This window comes from Pristis pectinata, chromosome 12 (assembly GCF_009764475.1).
Source record: "Pristis pectinata isolate sPriPec2 chromosome 12, sPriPec2.1.pri, whole genome shotgun sequence".
In the NCBI taxonomy this organism is placed as follows: Eukaryota; Metazoa; Chordata; class Chondrichthyes; order Rhinopristiformes; family Pristidae; genus Pristis; species Pristis pectinata.
Window position 1 is genome coordinate 38,038,383 of NC_067416.1, and position 25,723 is coordinate 38,064,105.

General features: G+C 40.0%; 1 protein-coding gene across 1 annotated transcript in view; it reads right to left on the reverse strand.

The window, feature by feature from the left end:
• Window positions 1-3,108: 3,108 nt before the first annotated feature.
• The window catches only part of ank3b (ankyrin 3b), a 422,959-nt gene continuing 400,344 nt past the window's right edge, over window positions 3,109-25,723 (reverse strand). The window contains exons 38-45 of the mRNA XM_052027524.1: window positions 22,113-22,256; window positions 18,348-19,038; window positions 15,689-16,091; window positions 14,160-14,240; window positions 9,770-9,853; window positions 9,511-9,642; window positions 6,595-6,697; window positions 3,109-4,490 (exon numbers count right to left, since the gene is read on the reverse strand). Of these exons, the coding sequence (XP_051883484.1) occupies window positions 6,626-6,697; window positions 9,511-9,642; window positions 9,770-9,853; window positions 14,160-14,240; window positions 15,689-16,091; window positions 18,348-19,038; window positions 22,113-22,256 (1,607 nt within the window). The 3' untranslated portion in view covers window positions 3,109-4,490; window positions 6,595-6,625. The remainder of the gene's footprint in view (window positions 4,491-6,594; window positions 6,698-9,510; window positions 9,643-9,769; window positions 9,854-14,159; window positions 14,241-15,688; window positions 16,092-18,347; window positions 19,039-22,112; window positions 22,257-25,723) is intronic.

The window sequence follows — 25,723 nt, forward strand, 5'->3', positions numbered from 1 at the left end:
AATTACCCAGAGGTTGCGACACAGCAATCAACGTCCAGCAAAGCAGTTATCACGTTCCTGAAAGCTTTGTTTGTGAGGCATGCAGTTCCATGGGAAGTAGTATCAGACAATGGTCCACAATTTTCGAGTTGTGAATTGGAATCCTTTGCCAATGTTTGGGGGTTTCAACATATAACCTCAAGCCCACATCACCCAAAATCTAATGGCCTAGCAGAGAGTTCAGTTAAGGTGGTGAAGGGCCTCATGAAGAAAGCGCAAGATGGACGAGAGGATTTCCACAGAAGTCTAATGATTTACAGAAGTGCACCACCGCAGAATGGCCTTTCACCAGCCCAAATGCTGATGGGTCGACGCATACGCACTAACCTTCCAATACGTGAAAACCTGTTGACACCTGAAGGAGCACACCAGGTCAAACAGGCTAAAGAGGAAGGGAAAGAAAAACAAACAGAATCACAAGATAGCGAAAAGCCTACCAGTCCTGAAGCCTGGGGTTCAAGTGCGAATCCAAGATCATGATTCTGGCACATGGTCCATGCACAGAGGAACTGCGTGGATCTATGACCACAAGCTCCAACCCATGGCTGTGACCCGTCTCCTATCAGTACACCAAAGGGGCCAGCATATGGAGAAAATGAACGTGTGGACCAGAGTTCCCAGGAAAACACCAATGCGGCAAATGAAAGCAACACACCTGCGGAAACAAGTACCAGACCAAAAAGGACCATAAAACCACCTCAGAGACTGATTGAAAGTTGCTGAGTGGACAAGGGTTGTTGGCAGGTTCATAAGAACAAGGTATTGTGTTTGTTTTTCTTTAAAGGGGGAAGATGTGTTATTATGTGTTGTTATGTAGTTATAATAAAGAACTACAGTTCCCAGCAGGCAATGCAGGGGGTCACATGGGGAACAGGAAGTGGCTGTGAAAGAGCAGGAAAGCAAGCCAGCCTGTCTGTTGCAGTCTGTGAGGTTGTTGTCATTTTAATAAATGTTCAGATGTAAAACCCAGGCCAAGTTTGTCTCTTGATGAAGAACAAACGTAACAGGGGGAGAAAGAATTGTCAGTGTTTCAGGACACCCCCCCCCCCCCCAAACAGATTGTGCCTGACCTGCTGAGTTCCTTCAGCAGTTTACTTTTTGGTCCAGATCCAGCATCCACTATCTCTTGTGTCTCCAATACAGAAGTACAATAGATGGTGTTAAAACCATTCACTGTTTTGTTTGGTTTATGTGGGAATCAAGATTTGCGCAGAACAGCATGAGCTGGAGTTGCAACCAGCATGACGAGATCAGCCATGATCATATTGAATGGTGGAGTAGGCTCAAGGGGCCATACATCCCATTCCTTTTCCTATTTTCTCCCCACAGAGAAAACCAAGGTGCTGTGACTTCATTTTTCCTTTCTTAAGTGACAGCCAAGAGAACCGTGCAACTAGTCGTTTGTCCCATTGATGTTTGCAGGATCATCCTCTGCAGAAAATGACTATTTTCTTTTGCAATGAAAAATATACTTGCATTTCAAAGGAGGATTCAATGCATTTGAGACATACTGTGCAGATGTGAGGATGCTGTTATTCCTTTATATTTATAAGATGACGTCGGTTTTGAGCAGTGAAACCATACTTTGAGAGAGTGTAAAGACTAGTTCATAAAATATAAAGTTTATGCACAATATCAGCTGTTCCATCAACTATACTCAACATCATGATTGCTGAAACTAGATTTAAAGGCCTGCAATAAAGATACTCTCCAAAGGTCTTGAAGAAAACTGTCCACAAAGATCCTGGAATCTCCATAATATGAACTTTCCCTTTGTCCTGTTAGTTGCTATCAGGAACCAGTTCATAAGGATGTCTTATGACAGCAAGAAACCTTAGAACCAATCCCACTGAAGAACTATCACAGATAACACATCAGGAAGTAAAAAGCACAATTTAACTACTTTTTTAAAAACAGCTTGGAGAACAAAATAAAGATTGGGATAACCTATTGACGTATATTGAAATATTGCTACAAAAATAAAATATTCATTATTTTGAAAGCAAGTAATTTGGGATTAGGAGAGAATTAGACTTACACAAAATCAACTTCTAGATTGATTGTCGAGCTGTAATTTATGGTTTAGTTATTAAAAAATTTATACACTTCATTTAATTGTCAATCTTGTTTTTTCCCCGCAGTCAGGATAGCTGACAAGGTGAAGTTTTTGTCACTTGCCTGACGTTGACAGATTATACTGGAGAAGGTTGCAACAGTGAATCCTGTGATGGAGCAGGGATTTCAGCATCGACCCGGGCAAATTTATTAGATTCCCTCCATTTTAACTGGGAGGATTAATAGTCTTTACTACTACTCATCAGAAATTCCACACCAAATTCCTTTACAATGTATCTTTTCAACACTTGAATGTTTCAGATTCTATAGATAAAGCTTTTATGTACAATTAACCTCCTGTATAAATGGAGATATAAAAATTGAACAAATGTTTCTAAATGGTTCTACAAACATGAAGGAACAGTTCAGGAAATTACTGCATTGTGTTTTGCTTGGTAGATCAATTATTTCCTGCTTTAACCGGTCTTACACCCTACTGAATGATCAGCTCATTAGGAGTCCCTTTATTGAACAGAAAGTATTATATTGTTGGCACATAAAGATGTGTCTGCAAATGTGATTGAGATGAAGATTAGTTGTGAAATACAAAATATTTAATTATTTTAATAGAAGAATCAACTAGTTTCATCTGTACAAATGACAGGATGTTTTATGTAAAGTGCAAGCAGAGAGCTTCTGTGCTGCCTATGACCATGAACACCACAATACGAGACTCTCAAGTAGGTCTGTGGGCTGAAAATCCAAATTTAAAAATCACCGGGCAGCACACTCCCTTATCTGGGTCATCTGGGAGATACTGGCAACAGAGAATTTTGCCAATACTCTTCCAAGCTCAATAGGTTAACTGAGGAGCAAGTCACCTGTACAAATACTGAGAGCATCGACTGAGGCCACTTTGACAAGCTGACCAAAGAAATGACGTGACACAGCTCGTTCAAATTCACCATTGTAGTAATGCTTTCTAAGAAAATGCACAGAATGTTTGTGATTTAACACAATTTATTTTTGCTTGAATAATCAATTGGATCATTCAGTGGAGTTTTGTTTTCATACATATGTTATAAGAGCTATCTTCAGTGACTGCTTAATGTTTTCATATGAATATAATCAACAAAGGAGAATAGTTCACCAAACTCAAATGTAGAATGTCCTTTTAACCACAGCAGGCCTTAACAACCTATTATTACACTGCTAAAAAAGATTACAGATGATCGGCTTATGGAAAGACTTCTACATCTTATTGCCAATACACATGATATAGTAATAATTTTACAGCATGTTGCCAGTCTACAAGCATGTACAACCTCATTGTTTCAACTCATTTAATACTGTGCCTGCAAGAGAATTAGTTCAACTATTGAATTGCAAGCATAAATCCCTCTAGAAGCAAGAACTTGAAACGTTTCCCCTTTGCATAATGTATGGCATCTTTTAAGATCATTTAGTTATAAAAAAAAAGCAAGAAAGAATAAAAGGGAAATATGTGATAAAGTGTGTTATATTTCAAGTGTCTCCAAACTTAGAAAAAAATGTTTAATTCAAATGAGGGACACATGCATCAGAATATTGGTAGGCTGAAGAAACTTTGTTTTGAGATTATTTTTCACAGAATTACATTTTTCAAAATCATTTTAAATTCTGCAGTGTAGTCTGAAAGAAAGCTATCTTAAAATGAAGCCAGTGTTTTTGCATATACAAAGATTATACCTTTACTATTAATTGTACAAGAAATTGTGGAGTCACACTCAAAACGCTTTTAGTAGGTGGAATCAACTTCTAAAGCGTGAATCAGACACTAAAACAGTTGAAGTGCTCAGATAGCACATTTGCGTTTCTTCCAAAAACGCCACCTGATCATAATTTTTATTTTTACAGAGTTCTTTATGTACAGCAAAACCATTTATGATTTTTTTGATGTGTGTTTTTATTTTTTTTAAATAAGCAAGTAATTTTTTTTATACCCTGAAACCACGGGTTCAAGAAAATTATAAGGCTAGATGCTGTGAATAATCAGTGATTTGTACACTCCTTGCTGGAACCTCGATACATTATGATTTGCTGTCAACATCCTCAGTCACAGGAAAGGTATCAAAGGCGCTACACAAGATCTCTGCTGGATGGCACAGGAGATTGGAAAGTCACTCATACTGAAAGCACCTGTGTCACTCAGTGCACCAAATGCACTCTCTTCAGATCAACAAATGAAAGTGATTTCCCATGCGGTTTTAAGGTTGCTCATGCTAAATTAAAATATCCTGTTGTATCTAAACCATGCTTTAATGTGTGAAGGCAGCAGGCACACACTTCATCTGCAGTCGGCTCTTCCTCTCTTCCAGCCTTTTCCTCCTGGACACTGGCAGTAGTAAAACGTGTTCCTGTAAAAGACAGACAGACTTCTATTAATATACCATTTCTCACAGCTCAAAGAGCTTTAGAACTGATTTGTTCCTGTAAAAGACAGACAGACTTCTATTAATATACCATTTCTCACAGCTCAAAGAGCTTTAGAACTGATTGAACTATGATCACAGGAATCGGGGCAGCCAATGTACACAGAGCAGGATCCCACAAACAGCAATGTGACAATAACCAGATCATGTCCTCTGGTAATGTTGGATGAGGAATCAGCATTGACCAGGACACCAGAAAGTAATCTTTTTCTCTTCTTGGAGCCTTTCACATCTACCCGAAAGAGCAGGTAGGCACTTGGTTTAAAATCTTGTTCGACAGCTGGTACCTCTGACAGTGGACACCATCAGTACAGTAATGGAGTGCCATCTTTGATTACGCACTTTGCGGTAGATATGGGGGCAGGCTGACACAATCCATCAGAAGCATTCAGCAAATAAAATGCAGTCTGGTTGAAGCCAGACTCTAATGATGGATCATCAAACTTAGACATTAACTCTGCTTCTCTCACCACAGATGCTGCCTGATCAGCTGAGCACTTCCAGTATCTTCTGTTCTTATTTCAGATTTCTAGCTACTGCCATTTTTTGCTTTACAAACTGCATCACCGTGGGCTCCAAACCAATTTGATTTAAAGGAACTAAATTTTTGTTTTTAAACAATGCCATTTTCATAGATTTCCAGCCCCCCTTACTCAACAAGCATATATTCGTAGCCTTGCTGATTTAGGGAGCTGACTCCCGTGATTTGATACTGTGACTAGAGAGAATGGAGTCCATGTCTGCAGTTAGCTCTGAGATAACTGGGCTATTTAACATAGTTCTGAAGTCCAAAGGAGCTGCATTTGCTCAAATACAAAGTTCAAAGCAAGCAGCCTCTCTCTTTAACAGGGCCTTGCTGACATTGTGCTGGGCGAAGCAAAATGGCACGAGGTCAAGGCTGCTTACTTTGGTCAGAGATAATCGACAATGTTACATCACATGATGACCTACCTGCAATTCAACCCACTCCCTCACCCACATCTGCAGGGCACTACCTTCCCATGCTAATTGGAAAGTGAGTTTACTCAAGGCATTAGAAGCAGTACAGGTGAACAAGACCACAAAATGCTAATGAGGCACTGTTGGCTTTGCAAAGATATAATAACATAAAGATTAAGAGTGGAGTTTAATATTCAGTGGAGTTTTGCGCACACTCTGGGAAGGATATTGAGGCAGTAGAGAGGATACTGTGCACATTCAGAAGGATGTTGCCTGCTGTGAGGGAACACACACACACACATTTGAAAAACAGAGCTATTCTAGTTAGAACAGAGTAATAAACACTGATACAATTGAGCATGGGGGTTGGGGGCATCATCATGGGACAGAACAGCATAGGCAGATATTGGCTGCTCCAAGGAATGCAAGAAACAAGAATAAAAGGGAAATGATGCAAATTTATTTGGATTGACAGTATGTTTTTGTTTATCACTGACTGAAGCAGAGACAATGTCAATGTTGAACCACAGGTCATAAGGTGGTGTGCATAAATAAAAACAAAACATAGGAACATGGGATAAAGACTAATCGATGCTTGGAGAAATAACACTATTGTGGATTGGTTGGTCTGAATCACTTCTTGTGTTTTAACTTCAATATAATTCTAAGTGACCCTGCTTCCATCTTTGGTGAGAATGAGAACTGCTTATTTACCCCCAACTTCATGACTCACTTTTTCTTCCTCCCAATGCTTTTTGACAGATTAGAGAAATTTTAGAAGGTAATTTATTTTATAGTATTTCCAATTAATTTAATGATTATAACAATAACATTCAAATCTGAATTTTTTTTAAACACTTTGACTTACTAATTCATGTTGTTTGAATTTTCAAAGTGATTAAGCATCTTGTGATCTAGGTTCACGGTCACACTCCAATAAAAAGCAAAGTGGCCCCATTTAACAGTCACATCTATGCAATGAGCAAGGTCATTCAGTTCCACATCAGCACTTAAAACTAAACATTGGCATTCTTTCCTACTGTGAATTGTAAAGCAGCTTTATAAAAACTCCCCAATAGGAATACTGTACCTGTAGCTCCATCCTGTCTTTTTATAGACTATTAATGAGTCTTCTTGTCAGCCTGTCGAATTGTCTCCTTTTTCACTCTGACAACTTTATATCCTTCAACCTGCTAAGGCAAAATAAATATGTCGGTTTCTTACTGAATAGCCCAAAACACTAGGATAGCTGTATTGGGCTCTCCAAAGAAATCCCTGCCTTAAAAGCACTGAGTGTTAGTATGATGAGTGAAAGAGAGTACAAACAGTATTTTTAAAGATGTTTTCTATAATTTATACCCCACATGAACAGTTTCGGTTCATGCAAGGAGCAAGTGAAGATTCTGCAAGAAAAGTCAGACATTGACCCGTCTGTTAGCAAAGCAAGGTCAGTGAAAGGGAAACCAGCAAAAGCCAAAGCACGTTAAGAGAATCACCACACAAGATAGAAATCTGAATCAAAGCATCCACAGTAATCAGGACCAGCTTCATTCCTACAAATGTTCCATTTGGAAATTACTGTGAATGGTGTATTTAACAAAAACAAGTGAACAGTGATATCAGCCATTGTAAATTATTTCAGTTATTCACACACCAACATTCATCACCCAACTCCTAAACTTTTGAAGTGTATCAACTGATGTAAGAACATACATATTAAGATCAGGATTAGTATCAGATATAATTTGTTTTTGCTGGAAATCATCCAAACAGTATTTTTTAATATATTGACTGGCTTGTAAGAAAGGCATTAGAAGCTGGAGATTTCAGCTGAAGCCATGCACATTTTTCTGGCCTTGATGTAAGTGACAAGTACAGGTACACTGCGAGAGAGAGAGGCTGTTGTTACAGGAAGCACTTTTAGTATCAGAACATCTTAAAAGCATATTTCAAGTACTTAGCAAATAATTCCACACATAGCAGAATTAACCATTAGCTGCAAGACAAGGAGGGTCAGTTTCCAAAATAATACAAAGCCTCCCCATCCTCATCCAAAGAAGTTATTCAGGTGAATGAAAATTCTGCAGAAACACAAGCTTGGATTTTATTTACTTTGGACATAATCCTGTAATTCTTAAAAATGCACTATTGGAATTCCTTCCACTGCAAATTTTGAACATCAGATAAGACAAATAAATACTGATCTTTACTCAATAGCCAGAAAGCAACCAGCAGAGAAGTCTGCTTATTAATGTTGGACCAAAATTACATAAAAAGATTCAGAATCATCAGAAAAGTGAGAGGTTGGACAAACTAAAACTTGTGGGAGGTGTAGTGAACTGTGAAGAGGATAGTAACAGATTTCAAGGAAATATGGGCAGGCTAGTTCAATGGGTAAATAAGGAGTGGATGAAAATTGCTGTTGATAGTTGCATAGTGTCACCTTATTGTAAAAATCTATGATGAGGGAACATAAGAAAAAGTAGCAGGCCATTTGGCTCCTCTTGCCTGCTTTGGTAATCAGTAAGATCATTGCTGATCTTTTACCTCAGTGCCAGGTTCCTATACTAAGCCCACATATCCAAATATTTTTTGATCGCTGCCTTGAATATACTTACAACACAGCCTCTGCAGCTCTCTTGAGCAGAGAATTCCAAGGTTGACTACCCTCTAGGTGAAGACATTTCTTTTTATATTTGTCCTGAATGCCTGACCCCTTTTCTGAGACTGTGACCCATTGTTCTAGAAATTCCAGCCAGAGGCAACACCATCCCTTCATCTACACTGTCAAGACACTGTAGAATTATGTATGCTTCAATGAGATTCTCTCTCATTCTTCTAAAATCTAGAGAGAATGGGCCCAATCTGCTTAATCTATGCTCACGGGGTAATTCCTACATTCCAGGAAGCTGTCTGGCAAACCTTCATTGCACTCCTATTGCAAGTAAATCCTTTCTTAGGTAGGGAGACCAGACCTGTACACGATGTTCCAGGTGCAAGCTCTCCAGGGCCCTATATAAATCCAGTGAGATGTTTTTACTCCTGCTCATATCCTCGAATCAGGAGTCATAGAATGAAGCCAACTGGCAAAAGCAGCAAAAATCATACGAGGTAAATCTTTATTATGTAGTGTGGTTAGGGTCTGGAATGCACTTACGAGGGTGTTGATGGTGGAGGATTCAATTGTTGCATTCAAAAGCAGCTGGATAAGTAGCTGCAAGGTTAAAGGGTGAGGGTGGGGGTCGGGGACTGGATGGATTGCTCTCCGAGCCAGCACAAACTCCACTTGTTGAATATCCACAGTATATAATGTAACTAATTTATGAATCTGCAAACACTGACTGCTTAAAAAAAAGTTTGCCAACCAATTAAGACTACTTGATCAAGAAAGTCTCTGCCCTGAGAAAATAATTAGGTCCAGGTTACTATTTACACATTTCTACCCAAGATATTGGTTCTTTGTTGTGTTGTTGACATTTATATTCATGCTACTAATTTGGTAAAATCAATGCTCATTTGCAACCAAGTTATGGAAATGTTGGCGGTTTTGTTTCTCGATGTTCATTGGAGATAAAGGATGACAAATTTGGAACAATTGCAGAGCTATGGGGAAAGGGCCAGTGTGTGGGACACTGGAAGCTTGTCTGAAAGAGCTACAGGCTTAGTGGGCCACAGGGCTTCCTCTTGTGCTGCCGGATTCAGTGAAAAACTTTAAACTTTTTCATTCCAGTTGTGTACAGCAGTCAGGGGATTTTAAACCAATGCCCGCCAGCAGCATTTGCCAAAACTACGGCAACATTACACTTTCAACTGCTGCCATGTTAAAGACACTCTCAACTTCCACTGGGACAGCTACTAATTTAGTTCGGGCAACAATTTGGGGCTTACGATCAGTTCACCTACTTGTCTTCTGGGAAGCAGATTTCTCATCCCCTATCATCACAAGCACCTAATAAATAATTCTGCTGTTAGTCTCATTCTTTTTGTTTTGAATACGGCTGCAAACCTCCTCTCTCATGAAATCACTTCCAAAATACTCGGCACCCTCCTCATCGCCTTGCCCTTCCCTTTCCAGTTCATCATCCTCATGGTCCCTGCTTGGAGACAAAACAAGTCTCTTCACCACTGTGCGGGTTACCTAAGAGAAGAGGAAGGGGATTGAAAGAAAATTCAAGAGTTTTAAAAACTGCGCTTGATGGTTTCTGCCCCAGTTTATGAGTAGAACTTGAAAATATTCGTATAAAACCGGTCAGTTGCAGCATTACTTTTTTGGTGACAACATTTCCATCTTCATCGACGAAATGCTCTTCTGTAACCATCTCTCCGGGGACTCTTTTAGCGTCCTCTCCCTAAAGGGTGCATCATGTGAAAATTAAGGCATGATTTTAACAATAGGAATTCACATCCCTGTGACCACGGTCTGCTAAATGCACAATACCATTGCCATAAACCAACATTGTTCTTACATGCATCCCTTGAGAATAGCATTGCCAATCCTCCGCGACTGCCCTGAATTCTTTAGGGGTCAAAAGGTTTGGCTGCATACCATTGCTGCAGTCAACAGTTGGAGAAAAATCATAGAGGCTTTATATTTTTGGGAAAATGGCTGCTTGACTAACAGCTAGATATCATCCAAATTAAAAACAAGTAACTTTACTTTCTAATCAGCAGGGGAAGGTAAGGCTCTGTAAGTCAGGGGGAAGGTTGCAGCCAAGTGGTCATGTGACACTACAACCAGGATTATTCCTGACCTAAGGTAGGCCACCCCAGCCTTGTGGCACTTTCCCTTTCTCAAGTAGAATTTTAAAATATTCATATAAAATATGAGTAGAACTTCAAAATATTTATAAACACAATGGTAGCAAGGCCCCGTTAAAGGGAAAGGCTGCTACAACTATGTATTTAGAACTTAAACATCGCTAGGACCCCTCACTATCTGGGGCAGCCTGTTTGAAAAAGGAACCTCAAACTAGATTATACTTACACATCTGGTAAGGGGAGACATTGTTGACAATGAACCTGGAAGGCAGGCTCAGTGAGACATGAGAAGTGGTAGTACCACTGACTATTTTGCAAATTTGACTGAAACAATTGCGCAGTATTTCAAATCTTTGATTTCGTCTCAAATTTTACTGATGTGGCAAAGCAGCAATCGTTTGCAAATTTCTTGGCCAGAGGCAAAGAAACCACTTAGGAGGTGCAACTTGCTCTGTGACATCTTCCCAAGTCCCCTTACCGACATCTATCCTCCATCCTGACTCCCACCATCACCAACAACAATCTGGAGGAAGCATCCACACTCTGCTCCGCAGCGACCTTCCTGGAAACACAACGCTTCCCTTTACCACAGGAGCTTCTCCTTCTCCTTCTCCTCAGCCATGGGAGATCCTCTATCCCCAACCATGCAGCTCTCCTGCCTGCCCACCCATCTGATGGAATCTTACTTTGGGCTGGTGGGGGTTCAATCTCAAGGCCCCATAGAGATTAGGCTTGAAGGCAGGCTACTGGTTTTCCTCAGTCCTTGCCCATTTCCTAATTCCTTCACCATGCTTCCAAGTGACCTACGGAAAACATGGCCTAGAAATTCAGGTCCTATTTGCAAAGGAATCTCACATTCTTGAAGGAAGTCACATTCATTGAGGGTCTTGTCACACCTTTCGGACAGCCAGAGCCAATGGATTACTGCTGGAGTGCGTCACCATTATGCGATGTTAAGTATTATTTTAGTCAGTAGTTTTGCACCAACACCAAACTTGTTAATATATAATATACTTGCATTCAGACCATAGCTAACAAACTGTCAACATTTCAAAATAATTTAGCTTCATTTTAACAAACCAAAGGCAAGCTGAAGTAATCGGAAAAGACACAGTACAGGAAAGACAAAATACAAAATGTGCACCAAAAGTCAGCACGGAAGACTTGTTAAGTTTAATCTGTTTTGTTTTCATTAATGTCATAACAGCTTGTACTTAAGGCAAACCAACCAAAAGCCAATGTGAGATAATGCCATAAAGTTTAAACACCACCCAAAATAAGAATGCAGCAGCAGTCAGAGCATGCTTTCTGTTTGATGTAAAGTTTGATGGACTGTTGTGCAAGGGGATAGCCAACTCTTTCCTTTCTGCTATCCATCTTGTGCACACTACAATTCATTTTGTGAATGCACAGTCTCAGCAGTGGGTGGCTTGTGACTTCGATCTCCATTAATTACCATTCCACGCATACCCCTGAACACATTCCCGCTGGGCACTCTCCACACTGAGGACAAGTAATGTCAGCATGTCAATGCTGCTGACGTTTATTTTTTCTTCCCCCCATATTTCCTTGTGCATATTTTCCATACATTCTAACCATACAAGGAGACTAATCCAAACCTGGAACAACTCTGAATTTTTGCTAAATTTGTCTGCTGTAATGGTCACTCTCATCAGGTATAATTTGCTGGCAGTTTCATAGATATAATGGATCATACCCATAACTTCCTGAAATGGCAGAGATGGCATTTGAACCTTTCGCTAATCACTGACATGACAACATTTTGATTGGATCTGATAAATCTGACAGGCCTGAACTTATTTCTTCGTTGGGCAGTGCACAACCAGAAAGTGCCCAAGTGCAGCCTGCCATTTTGCTAATCTGGTCATGAGCAACTGAGGAGCATTTCACTCACATCTGCATGAAGGGGGGATGGAATCAAACCTGAATTCTTGGGGAGTTGGATGTGCAATTGCAATACAGAATACACCTGACGGCCCATATCGACATTGAAGTCACACATACTCACATGTAGCAGGTTAGTTAAAAGACCAAAGACAGTAGGAATAAACAGATTATGCTCAGGCTAAAACATTGTCAGCAGTGGCATGTTACAAGGAGCAGTACTGAGCTTTTGGGATTTACAATTAGTGATTTGGATGAATATGGAGCATTCATCCAAGTTTGTTGAGTAGATGGGGCAGGTTGTGCCTGATGGGGCAGGTGGGTGGGTAATTTGTGAGGTGGTGAGGGCCTGTGTGTGGTCCCAGGGCATGGACTCCCGGGGAAAAGGTTCTCAATACCATCCCCAATAGTCAGATGCAGATCATAAACAAGGTTGGGATCAGTTGATTTCCTGGCACTAAGCTGATATGGGGCACGGAAAGGAAAGCAAACCTGATGTAAAAGTTGAACAATCATATGGAATAGCAGAACAGGTGGTGCCTGAAACAGCAGGGGTGTGGATAATTTGTGAGGTGGTGAGCTCCCTCTGCTGTTTATGTAGGTCCTCCATGTACACACACACACACACACACACACCCATGATACGCAGACAGACTCACACCAATGTAAACCACATTCACACACAGCCACACAACATACTCACACCTGTACCATTACGCACCCACACTGACCCACACACTTTTAGTCAGATACCCAATAATAATATGTCAAGAACCTAAAAGCACCAATGATGCAGGTGAGTTCAGACATCAACTACAAGGCAGTATAACCCCACGCATCTACACTGATACATCAACACATGTCCACCAACCAATCCATGCACCAACCCTCACCAAGCAGCATATCCACACCTCATTGTCAAACTTTACCCTGTAACTTTCTTTTAAACCACCCTGGCAAGACAGAACGATTATTTTTTGTATCACTTCAAACTATACTCAACCTGACGTGCGTGCCTGAGTGCTTGTGTGGGTCAGTCTGGGTGCCTGCGTCAATGTGGGTTAATGGATGCATGGACGTGCCTGTGTCAGTGTGGGTGGGTACACTGTCGGCATGAGTATGCATGCAGAGTGTTGTCACGGTGTGAGAGAACCTCGTCAGGTAACACTGTGGTAATTCTCTTCGTTGGTAATGTGTTTTACCAATCCCATGGCATCTTGGGAAGACTCAATAAACCACGATTCTGCAGTAGGTGAACACTTATGACTGTTAAGAGTTTAAGTAGAAGAAGCAGATTTCTTGGGATAAAAATAAAACCTCTTGCTATGCAACAACTGCTGTCAATTTCCTAATAACAGTTCAGCTCTTGGGGAGAACCTAACACAAGGGAAACATTCTTCCTTTAAAAAGGAGAGAGCTTCTAGTTGCGACGATTAAGGCCAGATTCCACGTGGGGTAGAGTGGTTATAATCTAGAGATGTGTTATGATGGTAATCTGTATCTGTGGGTTAGGAGAGAAGGGTAGGTGATGGTTTAGCTCAGACGTGGCCTCACAATCACCATTCACTCAACAGGTCTGGATTCAGTGGATAGATAGTCATCACAGCTACAAGGGCTAAAATTATCAAGTAACTAGGCAACACTCGCCATTTTAAACATATCTGGCTAAGTTGCCAGGATGTGCTGGCATTGCGAACGAAGAAATCAAGCAAAATTATGTAATTAAAGGAAATGGTGGAAAATGAAAGCAGGATATCAAGTAGCTCAAATGAAAAATGCTCAGTAAAAATGGAAATGGAATTCCACAGAATATTAATGAGCAATGAGCTAAAGGTAATTAGAGCAATGTTCATCAAACTAATAGATCTTGTGAAAGACATGCTTGAGCTCAAAAAGTCCAAATGCTGCAATCTGGAGAATACAAACAAGAACACAGTCACAGTCCAAAACCATCTCCAAGCAATGCACAACAAGCCAAGACAGAATGGATACCTTCAGAATCACCCTGCGGCGAATCACCCTGGTTGTGACAAACTCCTCCTCATCCGAGCTAGACTCATTTGCCCCAAGTTCCTGATTGATGCATGTTAGCACATTATGTTAAGAGATGGCATGTAGCATGATAGTTGACAAGAACAGATGTACTTACTGTGAGCCACTGGCACTTACCTAGCTTGCCCACACACAAGACTGACTGATCACTGGGGACTAGGTTTTAGTTGCATCAGTGTTTGATGCCAGCAATTGATACTCTCCTTTAAGGGAAAGGCCAATATACAACCCAAAGCTGCCATGGCAGCAGCTCAGATGTTTCCAATTAATTGCAAAGGATAACTTAATCACCTCAGACCCAAACATTTTACCACTTAAATGACCAAGGCAAAGATGCTTTCTTTCCCTGTGGATGCTGCTTTTTCTGAGTTGGAAAGGGGTAGCAGGATAGTGGTATTTTTATTTAGGCAATTAGATCTGCCCCTTTAGTGTTTTGAAAAGAGAAACATTGATTATCTGGGGATTAGGATTTTAACATAATCATGTGTTGCCAGGTACAGACTACAAGTCTATCAAATTCATAAGTAACATACGAGACAGTGCAAACAAATTACTGTAATATATTACCAAAATATTAAATTTAACATTTTCCAGTTCAAGTTAAAAGTTTACACTTCTCCTTCAGTTTAAATTGGATAGCTGCTTTAAATGTGTATTTTCTAGGGCAACCTACAGCTAGCACATCCAATTTCAAAGAGAGTCATGTGCTACATGTCATATCATTGTGGGAAAAGCACACAACATGTATGCCAAATGTAGCTCAGAAGCAAAGAACAGATCCCAAAAGATTAATTAATTCACTGCTAACAAGATTGAAATGCAGAGGATGATAACCCTGCCATATTTTAGCAGATGGTTCAATGATGTACATCTGTAATTAAGCCACAAATAATTATTAACACTTGTAATTATCAGAAGACTGGATCTGCTTCTGTTCAAATACAAATAATTCTTCAAATCTTGTTATACTGTACAATCAATCTTCCTTGGTAATGGCTAACCATAGTTCAGGATGTAGACTAGTGAGGGGAGAACTGAGACAGGAGTGGAGGAGTGAGTCAGGTACAATTTACTGTGTGGTTATCTTTCCTCCAGTGAGCTGTTAATGGAGTTTCAGACTTGGGGTTAATCTCTCTGTTCCTAGGAACACATGATTCTGCATTCACCTTACAAAATACAGATCTGATTTATCCATACCTTTCTCATTTTAAACCTGTATCAGAGAAGATTTTTGGACAACTATTTTTGCTTCCATTGGGAAGAACTTATCTGGTAGGAAAGGGATTGCACACTATGATAAGTGAATAACAAAAGCATAAAACAATCACTTTTGCAAGAGCAAAATTCTTACTCTTAACTAAAGAGGTTTAAGAAGATAGACCCAATGCTCCAAAAGATAGATAATGCTGAAAAAGTATTATTGTTTATCAATTCGAACATATCATGCACATGAAGGAAAATTATTTCACCTGTGCTTTGTGTTCTGCTGGTAGAGGCCCTTCAACCCTGATGTTTGTTCCTGATTTAATCCCCTCTGATGTGCCCCAACTCGGCTTCTTCTCTGTGCCAAACCCACCAGCTCCGTGCTCCTCAGCGCCCATCCGCCTGGTGTCTGCCTGCATTTCCTTCACTGACTCCACTTGCTCTGTGATTAGCGTCGGGCGTTTCTGCGCCTTCCCATTCACTGTTTTCCTGTCATGTGATGTTACAGGCATATCATCCGTCACCTCCTGAATCAAAGGACTTGACTCTCTTTGACGTTCCAACCTATGCAAGTCAAGGTCGCCATTCTCCTCTGGTTTTAAAACTGGTCCTTTCAAATGAAACTTAACAGATCCAGCAAGTTCATTTTTGATGCTTTGTTCCTGAAGACTATAAAATATGAAAATATGGTTAAAATGTCTTTTCTGCATGGAGCTACATATCACCTAACCCAATTTCTTTCTTCCAAAATCCTAATGTAAACATTAATCTGCACTGATGTCTTTATAATGAACTCAGGATAAGTACATTTAATGCCCAGTGCCGGTTGCCCTGAGAAGACAATGGTGAGCTTTGTTCTTGAACAGCTAGTCGCAGTTTGATACAAACAGGTGCTTGCTAGACCATTTCAGAGGACAGTTAAATGTCAAGAACTTTGATGTGGGAGTAAACCCATATACAAGAAAGACCAAATGAGGACAACAGGTATATTTCCCTAATGGGTATTAGAGAACCCATTGGGTTCTAATAATTTATAGCCACTTATTTGACAGTTGGTTTCCATTTACACATTTAAAAAAAATAAATTCCCAAACCATGACGTGGAATCCCATTGTTTAGATTACTAACCCAAACCTCTGAATTACTAGTGCAGTATTATTATCTGCACTACCACCATCCTTACAGATTTCAATACATGTCAAATTTGAAAGAGTCCAGTCCTTGTATTCTGTAATCATGGGGACAATCAGCTCATTATCCGTCTGGGGAATTGAACCCATCAGCACTTCTGAATTTTACACAAGAGGAGCACACATAGGGATTTGGGTGCAGAAGTCAGCCCATCTTGTTGCTGGGACCAGTTTAAAAACAAACTCCATTGACTATTTCCTTCCCATTACCACACCCACCTCAAAAACAAATTAATCTCTCTGGAATTTTGTTCTTGTTACTTCTATTAGCCCTTTCTATACTTGCTACAGAATCACAAGTGCTGACAGTTTTGTATCCTGTTCAGGTGGGTCAATCGGCCCACAATCCGAACCAGTGATGCGCTCAAGATTTCACAAGTAAATCTGTAAACAAATTGCATATAAATGATATCTTTCTCACTTCCAACCTATAAAATCGTAGATCCTCTTGTACTTTTGTCACAATTTTATGCTAAGTGCTTCCATTTTTTTTTAAAGCCTGCATTTTATAAAAGAAATTGCCAGCATAAATTATCACACTGCAATGACACCTCAACCTTGCAGGGACCCTGACACACTTCATTGTGAAGTTTTCCAGCTCCCTGATCTGCACTGCAGAAAATCTTCTACACAGAAGACAACTAGACTTTCCTACTTCCCAAATTGTCCTTTGTGCTGTTAAGCATACAAATATAGAAAAAAAGTTAAGAGTACAGCTTATGATATAGGGGTGGAATTACATTTATGTGACTACCCTTCCCACCACTCCCTGTTTAACTTGATTGCACAATCCAGGTGATGCAACACTGAACTTGCATTGTAAGTGTCTGATGTATATTGCTGCTGGAGAATCCTAAAGCTCCTGTTTCATTAAGTCCCTGCATTGACATCCATTAGCTCAGGGTTGGCATAGTCAGATTAAAACTCAACACTTTACTGCTGGGGTCTCAAGAGAAGAGAATCTGAAGCACATGTTGAGGAGGTGCCGGTGAATAAGAGAAGATGCTGATTAAAAGTGCATCCCTCAAAAACACTTCAATAATGTGACTTCTCACTCGCCATTGTACTAATGCAACATGCTCAATTCTCACAATAATCATTCTTTAAGGGCTCTTTTAGGAGGACCAACTATTCAAAACTCTCCTCTTCTGTTGTGCAATTTTGTCAGAAGAAACTAGATGGACTGTTTAGTTGTTTCACAACCAACACAGAAAGGAAGGAAATCCCATTAGCTAGTAACATTCTCCTTTCCTGACCCAGAAAGTTATGCATTCACGTCCCACATCAGAGACTTCAGCATAAAGTCTAAGATGTCAATATTAGTGCAGTACTAAAGAAGTGCTGCTCTATCAGAGGTGCTGTCTTTTGCACGAAACATTAAACCAAGGTCTAATCTGCTCTCTCAAGTGAATGTAAAAAAGGACCCATGGCACTATTCTGAAGAACATTATCCTGTCCCCAGAGGGTTGACCAACATTTATCCCTCAACCAATATCAATAAGCCAGACGATCAGGTCATTATTGCATTACTGTTTATGGGACATGCATTGCATGTCACAATTCCTATATTACAAGAGTACTTTGACTAAAAAGCACATTGGAGATGCAAAAGGCACTGTATAAGTGCAAGTACTTTCCTTTGAATGAAACATGGGTCTTTGGGTAGGAGTATGGTGTGACCAACTTCTACAACACACATTCATCACAACAGACAACAAGAGAATATCCCACTTACTTGGCATCGCCTTCGTCCAGATCGTCAGTGCTCAAGTGACAGCTCTTTGGAGTTGGTGGCTCCACGTCGACACTGGATGCATCACTGTGCCAACCTGGAACTGTAAAAAATTCTTTCTGGGAAATCTGAGCAGGGTGAAGTGCCTGGACTTCTTCCTTTGTCACCTCCTCATCATCTGAACCTTTGGAACTTCGCCTTGGCTGAACAACCTCCATGTCTCTTTGCTCTGCAAGGTCCTCGGTATCGGATGCATCAGAGCTTTCTTCTCGCTGTGCCCGACTGGGAGACACCTTTTGTTCGGCCTTGTAATCATCCTGCAGTGACTGGACGTGCTCCACCTGCTCTATATTAGTGGATGGCTGAGCAACACAAACATTGCCACCCTTGAACTGGAAGTCAGATTCACATTTGGAGCCTTCTGGCTTATCCACTTGCCCAGGTGATGAAGGGACCACCTCATCTGTCACCAGAGAGAGCCCTGGCAAATCAGCACTGGAAACCTTTGCTGACATTTTCTCAGTATCGCTGAAAAGTGATACTTCCTTTGTTGCCAGACTTAATTGGTAGGGAGTCGGGGAAACTGACTGTACACTAGGGTAATTGCTAAAATAATCATCACAATGAAGAGGGGTGGGTGGCAAATAGCGTAATGCAGCAGGTGTCAGCAGCTCCGCATGGATGGAAGAGTATCCTGAGTGAGCAAAACACAATGGAACAAACTACAGACAACACGCAGGATCACGTAACAGAAACATGACAAGTAATGGTAACACAACATGAACCTACTCAACACAGGTGGTGAAATGTAACTGTGCAGAAGCAACTATCACATAGTTTCATTGTAATCAACCACCCTACATTTTCTAAGTGTTTTTTTTGTGAAAGACATCCATTAACTTAATTTTATAAAACAATTAATCCAAACCGACAGTGTAATTATCTGAAATGATCTCCATGGGAGATGTCAATAAAACAGATTCACAAATAATCTGACATCGATATGCAGAATTACCATTTGCCTAATAGATGTTAAAAATTTGCTGCCCTTTGAATTTTTACTTTTAATGCTCAATCCGTGCATCAGGTTACATAACTAGGCAGCTCAGACATACAAGAAAGAAGTGTTCCCACACTGTATTACCAAAACATTGTTTCATTTGGCGCACTTATTTTGTTCAAAAAGAACGGACATTATTGGAGGGACTGACTGAAAATGAGGTCTTCTTTAAAAAGGCAGCTGGTAGAGATTTTCACCCTTGTGGCATTGACAAGAAAGACAAAGCTGCAACATCTGGTTAAACCTAAAATCCCATCGTTATTTTAACACAGGCATAATTCACTTCAGGCTAGGATCAGGGACAGCCATAACGGGCCTTGTACACAAGCCAGCAGCACACATTTTGCAAGTTCCTCAAGGAAGATATTTACTCAGTTCTTGGTCCCCCTTGTTTCTCAGAGTATAGCAACGAGTCGCTTTGTGTCAGGTAGCTCCATGAGTCCTTGCTGCCAGGATCCTTGCTGTTCCTCTTCCTGTATCAGCCAAATTCTGCCCAGTTTACATATATCTTTTTCCTGTCAATCCTAACTGCAGCCCACCTGACCAATGATGACTGCCTCTGCTCTTTGAATTGGCTGGCCAAGCTGTATGGGATAATAATCTTCATTCAAAGCCATATACCCAAAGGAGCATCATTTGCCGGAGGGGAAGGGAAGGTTTGTGGATTCTTGACCCAATGCACCCAGCTGCAGACTGGTAAGTCTTGAAGTATGATCTTTGGTTCTCTCTCCTAATCCACCTAGACGTGTTGTCTCTTGGTGATGTATTTTGAAGCCAAGGGAATCTCAGGATCTGATTGTACAACTGCCCAAAAATAATCCACTCCTTTCGCCTCGGTACTGACAGCCAGTCCTTCAGCCACCCGGACAGAGTTCCTTTATAATCTCCATCTCCTCGAAGACCTTCTTTAAAACTTCTTCCATCTGAGCTTGAATCATCTACCCTAATATCATCTCTAGATCAGTGACTGATATAGCCTCGAGATGGTTTTATATGTTTAAAGGGTGCTGTTCTTAGTTGTTATTTTGTGGGTAAGTCACTTCCACTTTTTAAGTCAAACACCACACAAAGCTTAGGTGAAGATAGGTAGAGCTATAGAGAACTGCTGCCCATCCAGCCGTCCATCCATTGATGTTGAGCTCATCTTCCACCTCTTTGTCTGCTCACAACAACGAGCGCCCCTGACCTCCCAATCTGGTGCTGGACTCAGATGCATTTCGCATCCAGCCCCTCAATTTCACAACAGGAATAAGTTTTTAAATATTTTTCAATATTTCACTTCATGTTTATGCTTATAATTACTTCATTGTAGTTTAATGTAACTGAGCTTAAAAAATACTTGAATCCGTTTATACAGTTGTTACTGTCCCTGAACATCAAATTCAATTAAAAGCAATGAAACATGCCTTTGAGAACAGCAAGCTTTCGAAGACCATCGGGGTATTCCCGAGGTTGGAGTTCAGATTGAATGCAAGGGTTGGATTGAGCACAATTTATCCCACTGTTTTCCTTTTATAAAGGCAAACACCTAGTTTCTAATGTTCATATATTATAGTACTCATGGATTGGAATTCTTGTTATATTATATGCATTGTACTCTAATGCCCCATAGAAACTATTATTAAATTAACATGGCTCCACATTCATATTTGTCTTATAACTGACTTCTCGGATTAATCCTCAGGTTTGCAAATTTGAGGCATATAATCCCACAGAATTTCTACAATGACAGGCAACAATGAAAGCAAGACAAGGTGGAAAATACAGATGAAAGCTTTTATAAGATGATTTCAGATTTTATGGATTTTATTGACCAGGATGATGGCAAAGAGAGGAGAGATTTGTGTGAACTCAACGACAAAATGTACAGATGAGCACACTGACTAAAAAAAAGATAAAAATTGATTTCAAGTGATCAACAACATTGTAACAGCACATAAACAACAGAAATCGTCATATAACCAAAACTGCTTTAACATGTGATTCTGGGAATGGGAAGGCCTGGAATGAGACTGAGGTAGGCACAGTAAATGGAAATCCAGTTTACTAATCAGTGAGTGGACCACAATCAGCAGAGTTCCCCAAAGTCAGCAGAGAGAAGAGTAGAGACATTTGGATCTTTGCAGAGGAGGAGTGCCGGCAGGTTCAGAGAGGACGAGTGACAAAGAAGTAGTTACAACTGCAAAGCAGCATCTGTGCAAAACAATCGTAAGAAAACTGAAATAGCAGGAAAAAACCTACAATGCAAGGACAGTTATTTTATCTGGCTGAAATTCTACACTTCCATCAGTGCATTTAGAGTAGTATAGGTGCAGAGATTGTGGTGTCCCTGTGATACTCACTGATCCATTCACTGAATGGTTCGAAACTTTGGCAGAACAAACTGTTCTCTGCATCTGAACTCTTGCTAAACACTTCTACTGGTAAACTGCACCACCAGAACAATTTATTCTATGGCAGAGAAATTATCGAATAACCTTCCTAGCTTCAAAGCATTACTGGGGCTTGAATCTATTAATATCCTGCATCAATTTATACTTGGAGAAATGAACTTTTAACAGACTCAAGTCTGGTTACTGTCAAAGACGACAATTTACACAAACAACTGAAATGTAGTGATTTGTTCTTTGCATTAATTCAGTGGACCACCACCCACCCCACCCACCCACCCACCACCCCCAAACAAAATGTAAAGAACGTGAAGTTACCATCGGACTGATCCAGGAACACACTGCTATCGTCAGCAAAACTTCTTGTGCCAGAAACATTACCATAGTCAAATATTGGGCCTTCTAGTAAGGTCACAATGTCCATTCGATTAATCTTTTTCAGGACTCCACTTAAGGCATCAGCTGCAGAAAGAGCAAAAAAAAATGCTGATTGTATATCATGATCCAAAATACTCAGACAGAACCAGTAGCACTTTTTTAACAGTGAACCTCATTCCAAAAGTTGGCATCCTCATAGGGAAGAGCATGTCAGAACATGCACCTCTTCACAGGGCCACACAGTTAATATTCCCTTTAGATAAAGTAGCCTCTTTTATCTGTAGATTAATCTTCTTAAAGGCCACTGATGACTAGTGCTGGATCTGAAGTAGGCATGTTGTTCTGATAAAGTATATTTAAGATGTGGACCAGTTTTACACCTAGTTGGAAATGGAGAAGGTGAGTGAGCCCAAAACAACAAGACCGGGAAGCATTTTCCTGACACTTTACCCTCAGTCCAAACGCTTAGTTGAAAATTTCAGACTGAAGATCAATTGACTTCTGATAGTGAGGAATATCAAAGGATATGGAGAGAAGGGGGCAAAATGGATTTAAAATACAGGTCAGTCATGTACTGATGGAATGAACGAACATGTCTGAAGGAGTGAATGGCCAATGCCTGTACTCTCATTTTCACAATCCTGTTACTGTTTAATAGCGGGAGTTCATCACCCTGTAACTATTTCATCTGCCCACACAAGTGGCAAAAGATGCAAACATCATGATCTGAAATTCTTTCTCATCCACATTTACTGTATTACTAAACAAAGATCAAAACAAAAAAATAAATTTCAAATTTTTTTCACAGTAAGATGATTACTGTTTTTCACTGAATTGTTTTTCCAACCATTAAGATTTTATTTCATGTCCCCAGCCTTCCAAAAGTCTGAGGTTATGTGAAGGGTGTTGTGCTTCCATAGATGACAAATGTGAGAGTGTAACATAGAGAGGCTGGCAGAGAAAGAAGTCCATTGATTACTCTTTTGTTGTGTTATAAGGTGAACTGAGCTTAGAGTGAGAGAGACATTGCTCACATTTTAATGGGGTCTATTTACAAAAAAATATTTGAAATTTGTGGTAGAATGTCTCTCTACTTCTCTCAACTGATCAACAACTGCGGTATATTGGCAGGAAACAACAATAAAATGACGGAGTTGAACTACATTTTCCCACTTCATTTTCTAGCTTCCTGCCCCACAATTAAATAATGAACTAAATTTTGAAAATTCTGATCTCTGTAGAACTTTGTTGCTAAAATTTAACATGTTTGAAGGGAAGCTCATCAAATTCAAAACTAACACATATGGGAAGATCACCAAATTATTGCTGTTTGCAGATTGGAAGATTCCAAACCCAATAGTCACACTGTACCCTCTGAGATATCTGGGAACCTCTCCAAAGCAGAGTCATAGCTAGCACAAAGGAATACTTTGTGGTTGTTGGGTCATTCAGTTCAGTCCCAGGGATCACTGCAGAAGCTCATTAAGGCAGTGAAGTCAGACAAACATCTCGGTGAGCTATTCTCCAACATGCCAGAAGAGGGGATGTTTACACAATGTTCATAATTCAACTCCTCAGATAACAAACCAGCCGGTGCCTATATGCAAAAAGACCTAAATAAACTGTAAATTACATTTACACCACACAAATCCCAGGTAATGGCCATCCCTAAGTCTCCTGCGTAATCACCTAACTGTGACATTCACCAGCATTACCACTGCCATGACCCCATGCTTCTCTCTATCAACAACATCCTGGGGTTGGGTCACCATTGACCAGAAATTTAACAGAACTAAATCACAATGTTAAAGCTTAAGTATTCTGAGGTAAGTGACTTAGCTAATGTTCCCCTAAGTCTTTCTACTAGCTACAGAACATAAGCCACGAGTGCAATGGATTACTTTACACTTGCGAGGATAAGTACAGCTCAATAATACCCAGAACAAAATTGTCCTCATTACTAGCACTCCATCCATTACCTTAAATATTCGCACCCTCCATCACTGGTGGACTGTAGCTTTAGTGTATATCATTTAGAAGATTCACTGAAACAACTCACCAAGGCTTCTATGACTCATGATCTCTACCATTTAGACAGAAAAGGGAAGCAGCAACATAGGGCCATCTGCAATTCGGATGTCCTTTTCGAAGGATACATGACGTAAAATGTATTGCCATTCCTCAACTGTTGCTGGGTCAAAAGGCTGGAATTCTGTGCAGATGACCTTCAGAGCACGTTCATCACATGGACTGTGGTGGCCTGCACTGCTATCTCAAGGGCAATTAGGGTTGGGAAAAAATCCTGGACTAGCCACCAATAAATAAAACACCAAACTATGAACACTATGCTATGAACACTGGGAAACTTCTCCAAATCTAGACATTTCCTGATATTCCTTTCACTTCTAACATACTGAAATCCAACAAGCCAAACTTATATTCAAATATAGTTTGGCAGATCTTAGCTCTAGTTTCTACAGTTCCACCAAAACCTAATTTTTACCTTCATTTCGATGTCAAACAGCCAGACAAACCACCTACACAACGAATCCCAGGACTATCCTAAATTCAGTGCTATCAAATCCTCCCAATGCAGCTAAACATCAAACCTTTTTCTGACTCATGCCACCTACCATATATTTAGATCCAAACAGTGCTTTTGCCTATCTCTTAAAACTTTCACAGAGTGATGACACGCAAACCCCAGTGCACCAGCAAAAATCTCAGAAAGCTAACATAAGAACTCACAAAAATTAAAATTAACATTTTTTTTAGAAACATGTCAAGCGGTAGGTATCAGAAACACACTGTCTGAAAGGGTGGCAGACGTACATTCAATGTTAACTTCTCAAAAAGAACTGGAAAATACTTAAGGAAAAAATGTCAAGTGTCAGATTAATTGGAAGCCTTCAGAAAGCCAGGTGGATAGACAATGGGCCACACAGCCTATTGTGTTAACACTCATACTGCTATAAAACACTAGCTTCCATTATTTAAAGACTCTGTGAGGAAGGTGCATATGGGATTTATATAATATACAAAAAATCTAATTAGCTGAAGGTATAACTGTGATAAGATTACATAGACTGTCTGCATTACAAATGCGCACATCAATAATTAATCCTGTGTATAAGACTTATGGGGCAGAATATGCAATCTGCGTTAGCACCTTTTGCAGATTCACTATTGTTAAACTGTTTCTGCAGTACTGGCCCAATCCTCAGTGTTGAGACCCTGACCAGCAGCCAAGTCTGGCACAACATAACACAGTCACATGGAGGTGCTCCAGCTACAAAACAATCTGACAGCTAGTTAAGCAATGTCCACTGTCTCAGCTGGTTGCCAAACCTGTCAAAACCTTGAATTTTTCTGAATGACTGATTCAAAAATATTTTTAAAAATATTAAAAACTAATTATAAGTTATCAGTATTTTAAAATATAAACCAATATTAAACTGTTTAAAATCTATTAATATACTGAATTTTTAAAATTAAAATACTTTTTAGAAAGTAAATAAACACAAATAATGTCAAAAAAAAGTTGTAAATTA